Source organism: Pocillopora verrucosa, chromosome 1, assembly GCF_036669915.1.
Source record: "Pocillopora verrucosa isolate sample1 chromosome 1, ASM3666991v2, whole genome shotgun sequence".
NCBI classification, from domain to species: Eukaryota; Metazoa; Cnidaria; class Anthozoa; order Scleractinia; family Pocilloporidae; genus Pocillopora; species Pocillopora verrucosa.
In genome coordinates this window covers 5003562-5019465 of record NC_089312.1, presented here as the reverse complement: position 1 = coordinate 5019465, position 15904 = coordinate 5003562, and the positions used below count along the sequence as shown (strand labels likewise).

Sequence of the window (15904 nt, the reverse complement as noted above, 5' to 3'; positions counted from 1 at the left end):
CTGACTAAGTCCTCCTTTACATCCAAATAGACACAAAATTAGCAAAGTAGCTGTTTCTATCTGAAGTATCTTATACGCTTAATAAAAAACAATGACGAGGTTATTGATCTCTAATTACCACTTCTTCTTGTTAAATTGCTTAGAATTTATAGTAGTTTCCTCGAGTTAAACTGCCTACAGTTTTGTGTCCTCTTCAAAAGTGTGTTCTTCATGGACAGCCTCGGTAGCCGAAGGTGACTTTCGACGCATTGAAAATCTTGATTTTCGCCTTTTTCTGCAAAAAAACAAAACAAAACAAAAAAACAAAACAAAACAAAAGAGAGACAAGGAAAAAGAAAAGAAACGCTCAATCGCTATTATCTTGTGAAACAATTATTTATTTAAAATTTCCCGTTCTATCATGTAATCACTCATTCAATCAGTCAGTGAAACAAACTATCAAACAATCTGTCGAATGGCCGCTCAGCTGGGCACACAGTTAGCCAGTCAGTGAAACAGTCAATCAGTTGTTCTGGCGATTGATCAGCATTCGTTCAGTCAGTCGGTCAAGTAGTCAGTTAGTTGGTTTATCAGCTGCTCAGTCATTTTTGTCAGAAATTCAGTCAGTCAGTCCGTCAGCTGGTTAATCAGTGAGTAAGGATGTTAGTGAGTCAGTTAGTCAGTGAGGTAAGTCCGCTAGCGACAGTTACTCTTTCAACCTTTTAGCCAGTAGGTTGAGAAGCTAACTACTTTGGAAATAAACCAGTAATTCAAATAATTCAGCGGTTAGTTCGTTACTGACAACGTCCGTCAACTTTGTTATAAGGACAGTTTCTATCTCTCTAGGAATTTGAACCTGTGTATATCCCGCTGCTCACCACTTACTTCTTTTCGGTGGAATGCCTGAATTTACCGTCCCCTTTTTTCAAACTCTTGTTCCGTTTTCCTAACATTAATAGAAAAAAGTAAAAAAATTACATATTTGATTAGGTACTAAAAGCGATGTAGCAACTGCTTAACTTGATGAAACTGGTTAACGCCACTCTAAATGTAAGAAAGACACAAATAAATAGAGAACTCTAGGTTAATCCGTGAGGTAATACTGGAGAAATAAAACCAATCAGCTGCTTTTGTTTTGTTTTGTTGGTTTTTTGTTGTTGCTGTTTTTTTTACTGAGGTATTCCTAATAAATTTGCAAAACAAAATTGTTTCATTTGATGAAACAGCAAATAAAGGAAAAAATTTTTAAAAAAGCCAAAAATTTAAAAATTTTTCCAAGACGTAGGCGAAACGAAGAGGATAGAATAATAAAGTCGAAGTAATTATTACATGGAAAAACATTTTTTTGCCAAAAAAAAAATTGGCATCGGGCATATTTGATGACTTCCTCTTTTCTGTCGAGGCTCATCAAAATTTGCAACAGAACATTGCTCTTCTCGAAACAAACCCAAAGCCAAATTAAAAACGGGTAAAAAAACCCGAAATACGCTGCTTTCGTGGTCGTGAAATTGCCTTTGGCAAGACATTAAACACTTGTGATACGACACATAATCGATGGATGTCAAACTTAAGGATTTCTTAAATGTTTTTGTTTTGTTTGTTCGTTTGTTTTTTTATTTTTTGTTCGACGTTTACTTGAAAAATTGCTTAAGAATTTTAAAGCTCGCAAATAAGAATTACTTGAATCAATACTTAACTTGATGTTTTCATACTTATTGCCGTTCATTTTGGCCGCAACCTGTTATGCAAAATCTCAATTTATTACGGCCAAATTTCGCTCATTTGCATAAGAAATTTCATCTCTTAGTTCTGTTTGAGGATAATTGAAATTCTTTGATTTTACCACCAGTAGTAGTGGTAGGAAAGCCAGCTGAGAAATTTAAAGTTACTTCATTCAGAGCTTGGCAATGCTTGAGGGAGGTAATGAGATTCTGAACTGATCGATACGCAGGAGAACTTAACAGTCCTTAGAAGGTTTGTCCATTTCTAATACAGTAACACTGGACGAGTTGTGAAACAAACAAAGAATAGCGACCAATTGATAAGCTATAGATTTTTAATAAAGGTAAGACAAGTTACCTTGATTTGAATCAGCATACCCAGTTGGTGCCGGTTCGATTCTTTCGGCTTCATCAAGTCCTCCTTGAAACAAGAAAGGTAAATACTGTCATTCTTTTGTGTTTCGAACTAATCAACAATGTTGTACCTTATTTTCTATGTATCTTAGTATTGGTGACTGTTTCAGAATCAAGTTAGTCTATTTTGTTTTTCTTTATTTCAGATAATGACTGGAGACAAAAAAACAAAGAAACGTTTCAAACGAGTAAATACATGATTAAATGAATGTCTCTATGCATGCATGAGTGAATTGATTTATGACTGAGTGACTGAATGAATAAATCAACAGATCAATAAACTGTATTCGCAGCAATCTGTTAGTTTACATCGTTTTTCGGTTTATTTCTGATCAGGAGCTGATAATTATATCGCACCTTCCTGATCCCAACCACAGCAGGTGAAAACGGTCTTCAAGTAGTTCCAGACTTTTTCCATTTTGTTCTTCAGAATGCCTCTGACCTGGATACAAAATAGCCAAAAGTGATCGAGATTTCGCTAGCTGCCTTGAGCTGAGCTCCGATGACAAAATAGAAACTAACGAATTTCTGTTTTCCAATGCTTTTGAAACATTGTCAGTGTCCATTGCAAGTGAACAAAGCAGTCTTGAGCAGTATTATACACTGCCTATGGTCGGCTGAAAACCATTACCCTTCCTGTACCTAGCCATTATAAGTCTACTTACGGATTTTATTATCTTGACTACTTATAATGGATTAAAAGCGCATAACGCACCTGTTCTGTTGACAAGGTGTACAAGATAGGATTCAAGGCCGAGTTGATCGGAAGGGCAAATACAGCGATCCAGACAGCGAGGTCCCCTTGCGCTTTGTACGACTTCTCGATGATGGTCCTCATACCAATCACTATCACAGGCATCCAGCACACACAGTCACTCAGGATGATGAAGAACACCCGCCTTGCAAGAGCCGTTTCCCTCCTAAAGTTTGCTCTTCTGGCCTGGATCTCTCTTTCAGTACCCTGACGGGCCAGTCGCCGGCTAGACAAGTAAGACTTGACTAGTATCATGAGATAAGCACCCATGATGAACAAGAAAAAAGCAAAATTCAAAGCAAGAAAGATAGCAACAGAATACTCCCAACCTGCCGGCTTATCAGAAGTAAGCTGCAAGGGCAGACATACCACACTTCTACCATAGTAACTATGGTACCTGAATGGGTCTTCAAAATACTGAATACCAAACATAGGCAAAAAGGCCATAAGGAAGCCAATTGCCCATATGATGATGCACAGGATATGTGTTGCCTTTGGTTTCAGAGAAGCACCTTGGTAAGGAAACACAATATTTTTAAGCCGATCAGCAGATATCAGTGTCATCATCATAACCGAAACCTCACTTGACAGAAGGGAGATCGCTCCAATTATTTGACAAGACAAACCAGACCTCCACTGGAAGTCATGCAAGTAATACTCTCCTCTCCACAACAGATCTTTAGTGCCAAGAGAGATCAGGTAAATACCCATCAAACCATCGGACACTGCTAAGTGGAGCAACATGATGGACTGAACCACGTTCTTTTCTTTAAAGATCACTCGCCAAGTGATAACAAACGCTGCACCAACCAGAGAAAATGCTCCTATCACCCAGATACTCTTCCTTGGGGCAGAATTCTTAAACATGCTCTCACAGTTGGCAAAGTCGTCGTTGTACGTGAAAGCACAGTCAGCGTCCTCCTTGTGCATATGACAACACATCAGATTTGTGTCGAGACTCCTACAATTGTAAAATATCATCCACTGAAGTTATTTCATTAAAACTTCATAGAACTTGCTTTTAAGCATATATCAGTAACTGATGATTGGAGTTATCCATTGACTTATACAAAATATTTTTTTCAAGAATCCAAGTCTTCAATTCTTTTTGCAAAAACTTTAATTTCCCCAAAATGTTGTCTACTCAAAATGTATAGCTTTGCTCAAAAACTAATAATTTGCGAATGAATTTTATCAAAATCTTACACTCGTTGTATATCCTTCAACATATCGAAAAAACCATATGGAATCTTTCTCATCTTGTTATACTGCATATACCTGGAAATTAAATTAGGAGATTAAAATGTAGTGATCAAAAGCCGCAAAACTCCACAACAAAAATTAATCTTTCAAATAGGCTCTCTTAATCCCACAATGTCAACGAAGTCTTTCATTTAACTAATTTATTCGTGTTTGTTTCATGATCAGGTTCCCTCTAATCGCGAAGCGTCTTTTCCTGTTTCTAAACCACCTACGACTTACAATTCCTCTATTCTTGTACGAAGGGCTAATGCTCAGGCGTGCGCTTTTGAGGCTATTCAGGGTGGCCAATTTACATCACCAACTCACTTGATAATAATTAAATATTGGATAAGATTGGTCATGATATTATCATAATGCTGAATTCTGAGTTATCTGCCGAAGCCGGAGGCTGAGGCATTTAAAGCAGACACAGGGTTTTGCTGCCCATGATATCATGGGAAAAGCGAAATCATTATCTGTTTTAATGTACATTTTTAAAAAACTCTGGGAAAGAAGACATTTCTCTCTGACTTTGCAAAAGTTTCAGGACGTTACACTGATGAGGGGCTTGGAAACTAGTCAGACTTTGAACTCTTCATGATAACCCAATACCTGATGGATATATCGGTTATCATGTCAACTTCACACGCTTTTGTATATTGACTGTACGCTCTCAACCAATCAGAGTTTCGATGTAGAATGACACCAAATATCTTGAAATGCCCTGCGCCGACGCAGCACTAAAGTTTCTTTACAAACATACTCCCAATCAGCAAATAATCAATCTGCTGTCAGGAAAGCATTTCCGGTGAGTTGCAGATAATGTAAGATGCCTTTACAATAAAAGCATCGATTTGAAGTGTTTTCATAATGTTTCAATTATCAAATATTACACCTTAAGGTAGCAAGGTCCGTTTCACAACTTGGTCATCACTTGATTAATTATAACACTCACAGAATTTTTAACTGTTTAATTTCTTTGAAGTTGTCGATGGAGACATGAGTCATTTCGTTTTCAACAATTTCTCTAACAAAAAGAAAGTGAAACTTAATCATATAGAGTAACAGGGAAGGTAAAATATTTCGACATTGATGTGTAAATAATCATTTAAATGTGAAATTAAATGCATTCAAATTTCATGATTGTTATAGGTTATTTCAAAGCTTATTACTCACTTGAAGAATTTCATAGTCTACTTACATAATCAAAAGTTCTTTTAAGCCTTTAAAAACTCCTTGTGGGAAGTATCTGAGTTTGTTCCCCGATAGATAGCTAGCGAAGAAAGGAAACAAATGAAATGAATGTTGGACATAATGGATTAAAGAACGGGGCATTAAAAATCGTTTTCATAGGAATCAAAGGGATCGTGAGAATGCTCACTAACGTTTTGCAATATTATTACGAGAAGTTTTTGGAGAAAGATAATTGATGGGCTGGGAATCAGGAGATTTCTTTTAAGGCGTATCGTCAGGCATGAATTGCAAAATTTCCAAGGATGTATAACAAAATAAACTTGGTACTGAAAAGCCACTCGCGTGATGTATCGTTAGCATCAAGAAAAAGGTCCTACATAGACTCTCATCATGACTTAAAATCAGAAATTCCGGGAAATGAAAGGATGTCTTAAAAACATGAAAAGGTGGATCGGAGTAGACATTATTCCGCTTGCAGTAATGAACAAATTCAGCAGTCAAGCCAAAATATGTTACCTGCACGATAATATATTTTTACTTTTGATAGATGCCTAGATTCAAAACTTGTGGAATACATAAATGTTAACGAACTACTCACAGGTCAAACAGCTTTACCAGTCCCCGAAACTGTTGAGGATGCAGCTCCTTTATCTCATTCTTTTCAATTTTTCTGTTGAATTGCAAATCACGGATATGTTCTTGGCCAGTTTTCTTTTAATTTAAACGTTGAATGTTATATCAGTGGTCGGTACTTAGAGTACCTTAAAAGTAAAAGTAAAGCAAGAGCCGGAGTAATCACAATAACCAATCAAAGCAAAGGGAGGCTAAGGAACCAGTGTACATTAAAAGTACAAAAAATTCAAGCACAAAGCCTCACGCGCCGGAAAATGCGAGTTATCAAGTGACGTTTGGATTTTGGTTTGGTGCCCGATTGGTTGATAGGGTGGCACAGGTTTTTAGATTGATCAGAGAGGGAATAAAGTAAAACGAGAGCAATCTTCGATTTATTTTGGCAATTAATTAAATCAACTGAATAAATCTGTCTTTGACCTCAATAGCTCCAGAATTATCAAATTCAAAAGCAATTCTTAGAAAGTCCCCCCTAAACAACTACATCTCCGTACTTTACATTGGGTATCTTTTGAGATGTGCTGCAAATGTTTTCGTTTTCTTTTTTTTTTTTATCCCAAAAATTCATCATTCCATCAATCGATCAATCGACTATTAATTAACAAGAGAGGATAATCCTCCTTTACAATTATTCAGTCATTTAAACCATTTTTTACTACTCACATTGTCTTTAGCTTGGTTAAGTTAGCAAATACCGTTGGCGGTAAATCTCTTAGTTGGTTGTTTGATAAAAGCCTGCAACAGTTAAACACACATTACCTTTAACTGCAAAGCAGAACTGGTTTCCCGTAGATAATGATGGCAACCGATAAGATCCAAATAACGATATGCTTACATATCTGTGTAATATAAATATGCGTGTTTTGCATTCATTCAGTGAGACACGTTTTAATGAACAGTTTTAATTAGATCACTTCGAAGGACATTTGGAGTGATAACATTTAATGAAAACTCGATTTTAAGTTCAAAACCTCTATTTTTGTGTACGTGCGTTGAAATTCAGACAGAAACGCGGAACGTTTTGCCGCTCGACAAATGCTTTCATGCTTTCCCTCCTTACTCAAAAACACATAATTCTCCACCTTCATTGCAGAGGTTCCTCTTGTTTTAAAAAATAATTTTAGCTACTATTTTTTTTTTTTTGTATTGAAAGTTTCCTTTCCTAAACTCACAGGCGCGTCAATGCTGTTAAACCGTCAAACAAACCCTTCTGTATCTTTTCCAGGTTGTTGTTGTTGAGTTGTCTGTATGAGCAGAAGAGTTAAAAAAAAGTGCTACAATTACTCTAATTTGAATCAGTTGAAATAAAATTATTTGAACCGATTGCCTGTCTAAAGCTTATAATTTAGGAATTAACAAGTACTCAGTGAACTCGAAAGTAGTTCCAGTTCAGTTCATTCGAATACCACCCTTGTTTAAATTTTACTGAATAATACATTTGGCTTGGCCTTTGGAGCACCTGATGGCTTCTTGTCTCTCCTAAGATTTAGTCATTCATCTTTTCAATCAGTCACTGATTATTAGAAAATGGGATTTACATAACGAGGATCACCGACAATGAAACTGAAAGGATTCTTTAATGAGTATATTTACTTTTGTTTGTTTAACTCTGTCCATCCACAAACAATCCCTTCCATGGTTGACTTCGCCCTCTATAAGCTCGAGAACTGTCTTACGAGTTAAATTTTTTTGTTTAATTTGATTTTTTTGTCTCATTTTAAGGTTTGACGCATAACCCTAGCAGGGAAAGGTTTCTATCTCAATATACTGTTGCAGGTTACTATTCTCTGATTGACGCAGCTAATTAAAAAGCAAGCTGCTTATGAATGTATCAAAACGCGTAGTGGTAGTTACTATCAATTACAATAAATAAGAATCGATGGTATCGAATATGGACCTCTCAATGTGTTACTTACAGGTAATTTAACTCGGTGTTTTTATTGAAGACTCCTGGCGGTAGCTCCTCTATCTGGTTGTTAGCCAAGTCCCTATAAGAAGATTTTTTCTGGATTTGAATTCAAAGTATTTTGTCTGGTGATCTGTTGCTGTTAGGCAATTTGATATATTCCTCTCTTGGATTTACATTTTCTATGTGCCGTTTCCTTGTCATAATCTTTACATGTTTCTATAAAATAGTGATCTAAATAAATGGATTAGCTTATCACATGATTTCGAGTGCAATTTGGGATAAATCAACACGAGTAAATGTTTCAAAGGCTAGCCAAATTGCACTAGCCTATAGGGTGAATGCCATTTAATGTCTTACAAAAATTTACGAGAATTTATAAATTATACGAAAAATCATTAATTTACTTGCTACTAATATACATGCAAAATTTTACTCTGTTTCCCCAAAGTCGTGTTTATTTTGTGTTATGGCTTGGTGATAAATAATTAATACAATTCATGTAGCAGTTATTGAACGCCTCTAGGCGCTATAAAATATGAAAGAGAGAAATATTTAACCTACTTTGTACATAAGAAACATTTTATACATCTCTACAGTTAGAAACTTAAAAACAAAAACTTTTTGGTAATATAAAAAAAAAAATGGGAACCATTGAAGTTGGCAAAAAGCTGTCCTAAATAAATGGGGTTCCAGGTTCCGTTTAAATTTGTTCAAACATCTTGAAGGAGTAATGGTCCTTAAAGGCAAAGAGTTCCCCAGAGACTAAGCAGCTGCTCGGCCACTTGCCTTCTCGTTGCTACCGGCTTGTTAGGGGTGTTTCTCCAGGAAGTTTCTTCGAACTTCTAAACTTTCTGTTGCGACACATCGAACGTTTGCTTACTTTCTCGGTTAGGTATAGCTTAATTGCAGTAACCAGTATACGAAGGCTGCCACGCTCGTAATCTTCCGCTTACTTCTTACGAACTGTCGCGGTTTTTATTTTCAGGGCCTAGTTTTGTACTCTTCAATACTTTTTTTTTTTTTACTTCGTTGCGTGTTTTCATTCTTTCACTTTCTCCAGCATTTTTCTTTCTTGTGCTCCCGCGACTTTCCTGTCAATCAATTTAATCCCAACTTTCTTCCTTCAATCTCAACCAAAATTGCACGTAACGAATTTCAATTGCCACTTTATTATGGCTATTTTGGAATCACAGAATTCAGTCGCTCAAAGACAGGATTTTTATTCTGAAAAAAGATCTTACTGATCCAGTTATTAGCTGGTTTGTAAAAAGTTGCAAAATTTGTCTTTCATTTTCTTGTTACCAGAGTTGTCGAGCTCTTGCCCCAAGAGCTTGCCTTAAACTTTTAAAACCTCTCTCAAGAATAATTTCGCGTTTTTATTTTATCCCTGTTAGGTATCCGTCGACAGCAGTAATCATTACACGAAAGTTATCATTCTCGTAATCTCCTTCTGTCTTTCATATGAAATGTTGCGTCAAACTCCTCGAGAAGGCCGTTACTCTGGGGCTCCGGTTCATACTTTCGTATCTGTTTTTGGAAGCCAGACTTTTAGTCAGTTGTTTTCCCTTTTTTGGGGTATGTTTGCTTTTAGTTGCAAGAGTTGTCTTTCATTTTCTTCTAATTTTGTTGGTTTCTTACACCAAGCCTTGAAATAGAATTGGTAGTTATTTTTTTTATAAAATTTCCCAGAAGCTGGGGAAAAAATGGTGCAATTTCGTAAATAAATCGCACCGATAAGAGCCAACGAAATTGCAAGGATAAAAGAGCACTTAACTCTCCGGGGACCAAAGATATGAAAAAAAAAAAAAAAAAAAGCTTGCTTGGAAAAATTTGAAGGAAAAGTTAAAATCCTGTCAAGTTAAAGAAGATCGATATACAAGCATCCTGACTTACAGAATCTTTAGCTTCTCTAATGGAGTAAATAAATCAGCACGCAACTTCTTAATCTTGTTTTTGCCAAGCCATCTACAAAACAAGTGTTTATTAATTATCAGTTTAATAAATAATCACAGTTAAAGAACAAGATACGGCAACCTTAAGATATTATATCAGGAAAATTAGCGTTTTCATTCAAACTGATAGAGCGTGAAGACGAAACGCTATAAACAGTTTATTACGGAAGCCGAAAAGGAACAATCTAAAAAATAATATTGTGCAAATCCGAAAAAATATTCAGAATCAATATCTCATAGGCAAATCGCTTTTAAAAGTTTGTCAAATCGAAAAAGCAATTTCAAATCCTGGTTTAATTCATAAATCCACAAATAAATTTCAAGAAAGTCGAAAGTAGTCTACAACCCAAGAATCTTTCCTTAGTCCAAAAATTTCGCAAATCGAGAAAAATGTTTTGTCACTAGACATTTGTGCTCGGCCGTGGGCACAAATAACATTAACACCATTAACTGAAAGAAGAAGTGAGGAGGGAGAAAAGGCTTTGCCAACCATGTCATTATCGCAGTACACTACAAGTAAAAGTGAAGAACGAAGAGGCTTTGGCAAGCCGCACAATGGATTGAAATGAAAAGGCAAAAACACAACAGCGGATTCAAAAGAGACTGTAGACAATAGGGTTGTGATAAATCAAGGCATGATAAGCGAAGATGAAGACTGCAAACTGGTTGTACAGATGGGAAGTAAAGAGGCTTTAAAAGTTAGGAAAGACGATGGGGCCGCAAAACTATTCAAGGATGCTGTTAAAAGCACTCCGATCGTGATCAATTTTCCATGTAGAGGAGAATTACATTCCATTATACCCAGATCAGAAGGTGGTAGACAAAATGCCATGCAGTCAAAATAACTTCACACTTGCTAGATACAAGCAGGAACTAACAAAACGGTACTCTAATGTTGATCTGTAAGTTTGTAAAGAAGCAGACTTCAAGGCAGACGGGGAGATGAATGATCGCGGACTTCGTATAGGAAAAGCCTTTAATCGACGTACCCTCAGACGATGACAGCATAGTCAATCGATCAGTGTTTGATATTGCACACCCTTCACATGCAGGTGACTTTCACGTTTCCCCTCTGAAACCGGTTCATCGATCACCAAACTGCAAGTTACATCCAATGCTATTAATATTTCCACATAACTAGATGAGCGCATGGTCAACAATAATAACAGGAAAACAGTGTCCAACCTGCTATGGCCTCTTCTTTGGTGATGAAATTGCAGTACATGCTGATTTATGCGCTGAAAATGCGCAAAGGTTTCATTTTTGGGGTTTATGGAAACTTTTCCAGCCATTGAAATTCCAGATATATCAGATGAGGAAATATCAAGTATGCCTGAAACCAACAAGGCTCTCTTACCCCTTTGTGACATGCTGAGGCCTTTAATAGCCAAACTTTAATCACAGATGAGAATGAATGCGAAAAGGAGTAAATTGTTTCTTGACTTGATTCATTCTTTAGCGGGTTTCTTCACTCCAAAATCTGGATTCTGGATTTCAATGCCCTGTAGACCGGATTCCACAGGCAAGAATTACTAGATTCTGGAATCCGGATTACCTTATATGAGGCGAAATCGTGGCGCTCATCATCAATCTCCTTAGCAATTTGTGCCTCATTATAAACTTCTCTCCGATCAAGCACATTCTCTTTGTCATCTGCGGATAAAGTTAATCTACAATGATCAAATCCATGAGTGTGAGGCTAGTAGTAAAGTTCATCTGGAATACCAGGCACTGTGCAATGCCTGGACTGTCTTATGAAATGGCTGTTCCATTCATGTTTCACTTTATCAAGTTCAAATTGCAGAATGTTGGAAAACACAAACCAGACCCATTCATGTGCAAGTGGTTACCTAAAGTAAGCTTTCCTTCAATCACGAGTGCCTTAAAAAATCTATTACCCACGCAGTGAAACCCCTTTCACTATGTGACCACCAATTTTAGATGTGCCGATTGGCGTGTGAAAATGGACAACGATATGCAACCGTTTCACCGGATAAAAGGCACTCTAAGGCAGTCAGGCCACAATCTGTTTGCAGCAACATTGGTTGCAGTCTTCTTTTTTCCACTGAATTACGGGATAATTGTTACTTTTACATACTTTGAGCCACAATATTCTCCTGGATAATTCATCCACACAGCCATGTATAGGTAAGCCGTAAGGTTTCAGTTTGTCGTATCCATCAACATGCCAAGCTGCGTTTGGACCTCGCGAGATGAGTGATCGACACAGAAGCTTCCTGGCCTTTCGTAGGAGAGATGCCTGTAAATCAAGCTCTTGTAAACCATGACCATGTCTCGAGGGACAGCAACACTGTAGCTTGTTCCACATCGCACGATATCCAAAAAGTGATGAAGGGCCTTCGATTTGATGTCTAATCATCTCTCAAACTTCGTGCTCTGAATGGAACTCATTTCTTCTTCTCAACCCATACTCACGCAGCCCTCTCTTTAGAGTCCTCGAGTTCATAGAAATAACATGGTTTTTGTCTAAAATAGAACAATAGTATCATAACGAAATCCTCTTTCAAAGCAATGTTCAATGGCAAATCTCTCATCTGACGAACCGTGCCACACATTTTTCTGTTCATCCCTTTCATTTTCCATATCAACGGTAAATTATTTTCCACATTCGTGGCAGAACATCGCCATGCACTTGGTACAGTTATAATAATAATAATAATAATAATAATAATAATAATAATGCTGTATTAGTATTTTCCTGCGTTTGACTTAGTAATAGCAGGAAAATGTGCTCTCATCGGTATCTTACGTTTGTTTGGGCATTCTCTCGGATGTTCCATTGGTTAGTAGAGCACCCAGTGCTTCATTCTGGTGTTTCTCTTCTTGCAACAAATGGAAGCCTTAGACCCGAGAACATAACTTGATAGCTTTCCCTGCATCTCTGTTTCATTTTGCCATGTATTTGCGTCATTTATTGACTGAAACGAAGACAGCTTCTCTCCTGGATTCAGCAGGTCATAGCATCGCCTGGTTTAACTATTAAGGTGACGAACCATCACCTACTGAACATCCTTTGTGAAGAATATTCTTGCCAGTACGCAGCGTTTGCTGGCGCGTCACACAGCCAAAAAGGAACCTATCACAGCCTTTTAGTTAGAACAGTTAGTTGCCTGCAAGGCGGACTCGATGACCTCTTTGTATAATTTTCGTTCAGTTGTTATATGCTTGCTGGCTTTTGCTGCCTTTCGCAGATTTGATGAGCTTCCCAAGCTTGTTCGATCCGATGTTAAAATCGAAAATGACATGTGGGGCTCATCACTCCTGCCGCAAATGCTGGCTTGCAAGACCGGCCTTTTAAGCGTCATGGCCGCTGGGTTAGTGAAGTGGCTAAGAACGGGAATGTGCAAGATTCTTGTTCTTCACGATGTTTGTCGTTTTCTAAGGCTTTAGGTATCTAGTTTTCTTTTGCGTACCGCTTTTTAATTTATTCTGTTATCTATTTAGTTGGTCTTGCCCGGGGGACCGTTGATTGTATATTGGATAAAGCTGGCCTGGGGTTTCCTTTTAGGTGCAAGTGGATGTACGGGAGGTTTTTCATCCAGCTGTTGTTCCACGATCCCATGTCAGTTAGCTTGTGATTTAGATCTTTGGAGCTAAGTATTACATTTTTTTTTTCAAACTTATATATTACTTTTTTATGATACGTCATGTATCCTGTAGTCTATTCGGAGCGCTGGGCTTCAAGCAAACTGCACCCAAGGGTTGTGTGTGTTCTCTTGTTGGGTTAAACTGAGATTTAGAGGAGAGCGTGACAAAGTACTAACTACTGACGCGATTTTGCGAAAATTTTCTGGAATTTGAAAAGATTCTTGTTTTATAAACTATTTTCGATTTCCATTAAAGTTATTTGGTTTCTGTAGTTTATAATCTCTGGGGTGAAAATTATTCGTACGATTCCTGTAAAAATAGACATTTTCTTAAGGTCTAATAACCATACTTTACCCATTTAACACTCTCGTTTTAGACTAAATCCATGTTGAATTCCCGATCAGGAAAATAGTTTTTAATTTATAAATTAGCACGTTCGACACCTCTTTTTCTTAGGGGTGACTTAAGGTGTAAACATGTAGTACTTTTCATCTTCTGCACTGAATTTGTGATCAGATAACTTCTACGGCTAGCACGTAGCTCTTTTAGGGGCGGTACCTTGGGTACGCCCTTTCTTCTCCGAAGTTTGTGTTTATTCTGCTGTTATACAACAGCCCTCAAGGACTATTTTCTCTTAAGATATCTTTTCAAGTATGATTTTAATTCTCTCATTAAGTTTGTTATAATATTTTTATTGTTTTGCCCGAGCTTAGCCGTAAGACCAAGAGATTTAAGTTAGAAAGACATTTCCTAAAGCGTAAACATCGCGAAGGTATCTACTTAGTATGCGAACTCCGCTCTGCGTAGCTTAGCGTGATTCACTAGTTAAGTGTAAAAGCATAACGAAGGTTAGAGATTGACAGCTCCGTAAGTGTCACCTTTATAAGCAGTGACCCACACTTTCCTAGAGAGATCAGAGCGAGTCCCCGTTGTAATAACTTGTGTAGTAGAAAGAGAATAAAAGAAATAGTCGACTGAACTACGAGTGTTAGGAAATTGCTTCTAACATCTTTAAGATCGGAAATCCCCAACTTGAAACAGAATAGTAGCATACGTAGAATGGACGGAATTCTGTGAAATTGACCAAATGAAGCAAAAGAAGTTTTGTCATTTTTTTTTTTTTCATGCAATACCTTCCACTCAGCTGACTCGGAAGAGTAACTCGATGGCAACTTTTCAATTCTCGAACTACACGACACATCGATTGTCATTAAAGTAAAATAAATGCAGGAAAATTCCGATACGCTTTGAGAGAGTGATCTCTTGTGACTGACATTGTGTAATTTCATATTTCTGTTTACCAACTTCGTTCACTTCGAAAAGGAAATTATAAAACAGGTTTTACTTCTATCGAATTCAGCATCTAGCAACTTCGTTTCATGGGCTGTCGAAGAAGACATATTTCACGCATACTGCAAATGCCAGTGCAAAACGCGGTTTCCCTTAATGGGTCGAAGAACACGATATGTTTCACCTGATCCGTCCCTGAAATGAGTCGTTTTGCTTCATGACTTTAAAAACGAGCCATATTTTACGTAAGCTGCATCCAATTCTTCTGCGTTAAGCGCCTTTTTGTCTAAATGGCTGGAAGAACACAATATAAATCAAGTCATCCACGCTTAAAATGGGCTGTTTTTCTTCAGGGCTTTAAGAACGAGGCATATTTTCCGTATACTGTACTTCATATTTCTGTGTAAAGCGTATTTTTGCTTTATGGCTTGAAGAATGAGATTTGAAGTTATCCGCGCTTGAAAAACGAGGTATCTTTCAAGTCATTCGTGTTTGATATGGGCTCTTCCGCTCCATGGCCTTAAAAAAGAGGCATATTTCGCCATATACCACGCCTGCTGCAGTTGCCTACGTAAAGCGCCGTAAGTCGCTGTTAGTCATTCGCACTTGTTAGGAGCTGTTTCGCTTTATAGCATAAAAAACGAGGCATTTCCTACGTACACTGCATTTGACTGTTTTTAAGCAAAAAAGCGAGGTTATTTTCCGTTGTCCGCGCTTAAAACGGAGCTCTTTAGCTGCATGGCTTAAAGAACGGGCCATATTTCACGGATACTGCAATTGTAAGGGTAAAGCGCTGTTTTGCTTTAAGATTGAAAAACAAGGTATGTAATCAAGTCATTCGCGCTTGAAACGAGCTGTTTCGCTTCATGGCTTTAAGAACGAGGCATATTTCTTTTATACTGCACTTGTCTGAGGTTAGGTTTACCACAAGACCAGTGATTCCGACGGACATGGATGGACTCTTTTGGGTTCCCATGGACCCCGTCGGATTCCATTCGACAAATGTGTATCGACGGATACCATCGGACAACATTTCTGCCCTCTTTGATTTTCATCTGACTTCCGATACGCTTTCGCGTCAAACGTATCTTACATCCGTTGGAAGGTGTTACGAATAGAATTTTGCCTATTCCATCGGGAAAAAGACATTTCTTACGGGTGTGTATTGGAAATGTATGGCAAAAAGTCGATATATACCTTACCTAACAGA

The 15904-nt window shown here is 37.5% G+C and overlaps 1 protein-coding gene and 1 pseudogene across 1 annotated transcript; both read right to left on the bottom strand.

The window, feature by feature from the left end:
* Positions 1-174: 174 nt before the first annotated feature.
* Positions 175-7571, bottom strand: LOC136279184 (G-protein coupled receptor GRL101-like). Its single transcript, XM_066162747.1, has 12 exons — positions 7528-7571; positions 7107-7178; positions 6598-6669; positions 5903-5974; positions 5312-5383; positions 5066-5137; positions 4075-4146; positions 2830-3829; positions 2472-2556; positions 2059-2121; positions 865-925; positions 175-274 (listed from the first exon to the last, which is right to left on the bottom strand). The coding sequence occupies exons 1-12, from the start codon at positions 7569-7571 to the stop codon at positions 175-177; spliced, it is 1785 nt and encodes a 594-aa protein (XP_066018844.1).
* Positions 7572-11263: 3692 nt separating this feature from the next.
* On the bottom strand, positions 11264-15727 carry LOC136279171 (uncharacterized; annotated as a pseudogene).
* Between the last annotated feature and the right edge of the window lie 177 nt (positions 15728-15904).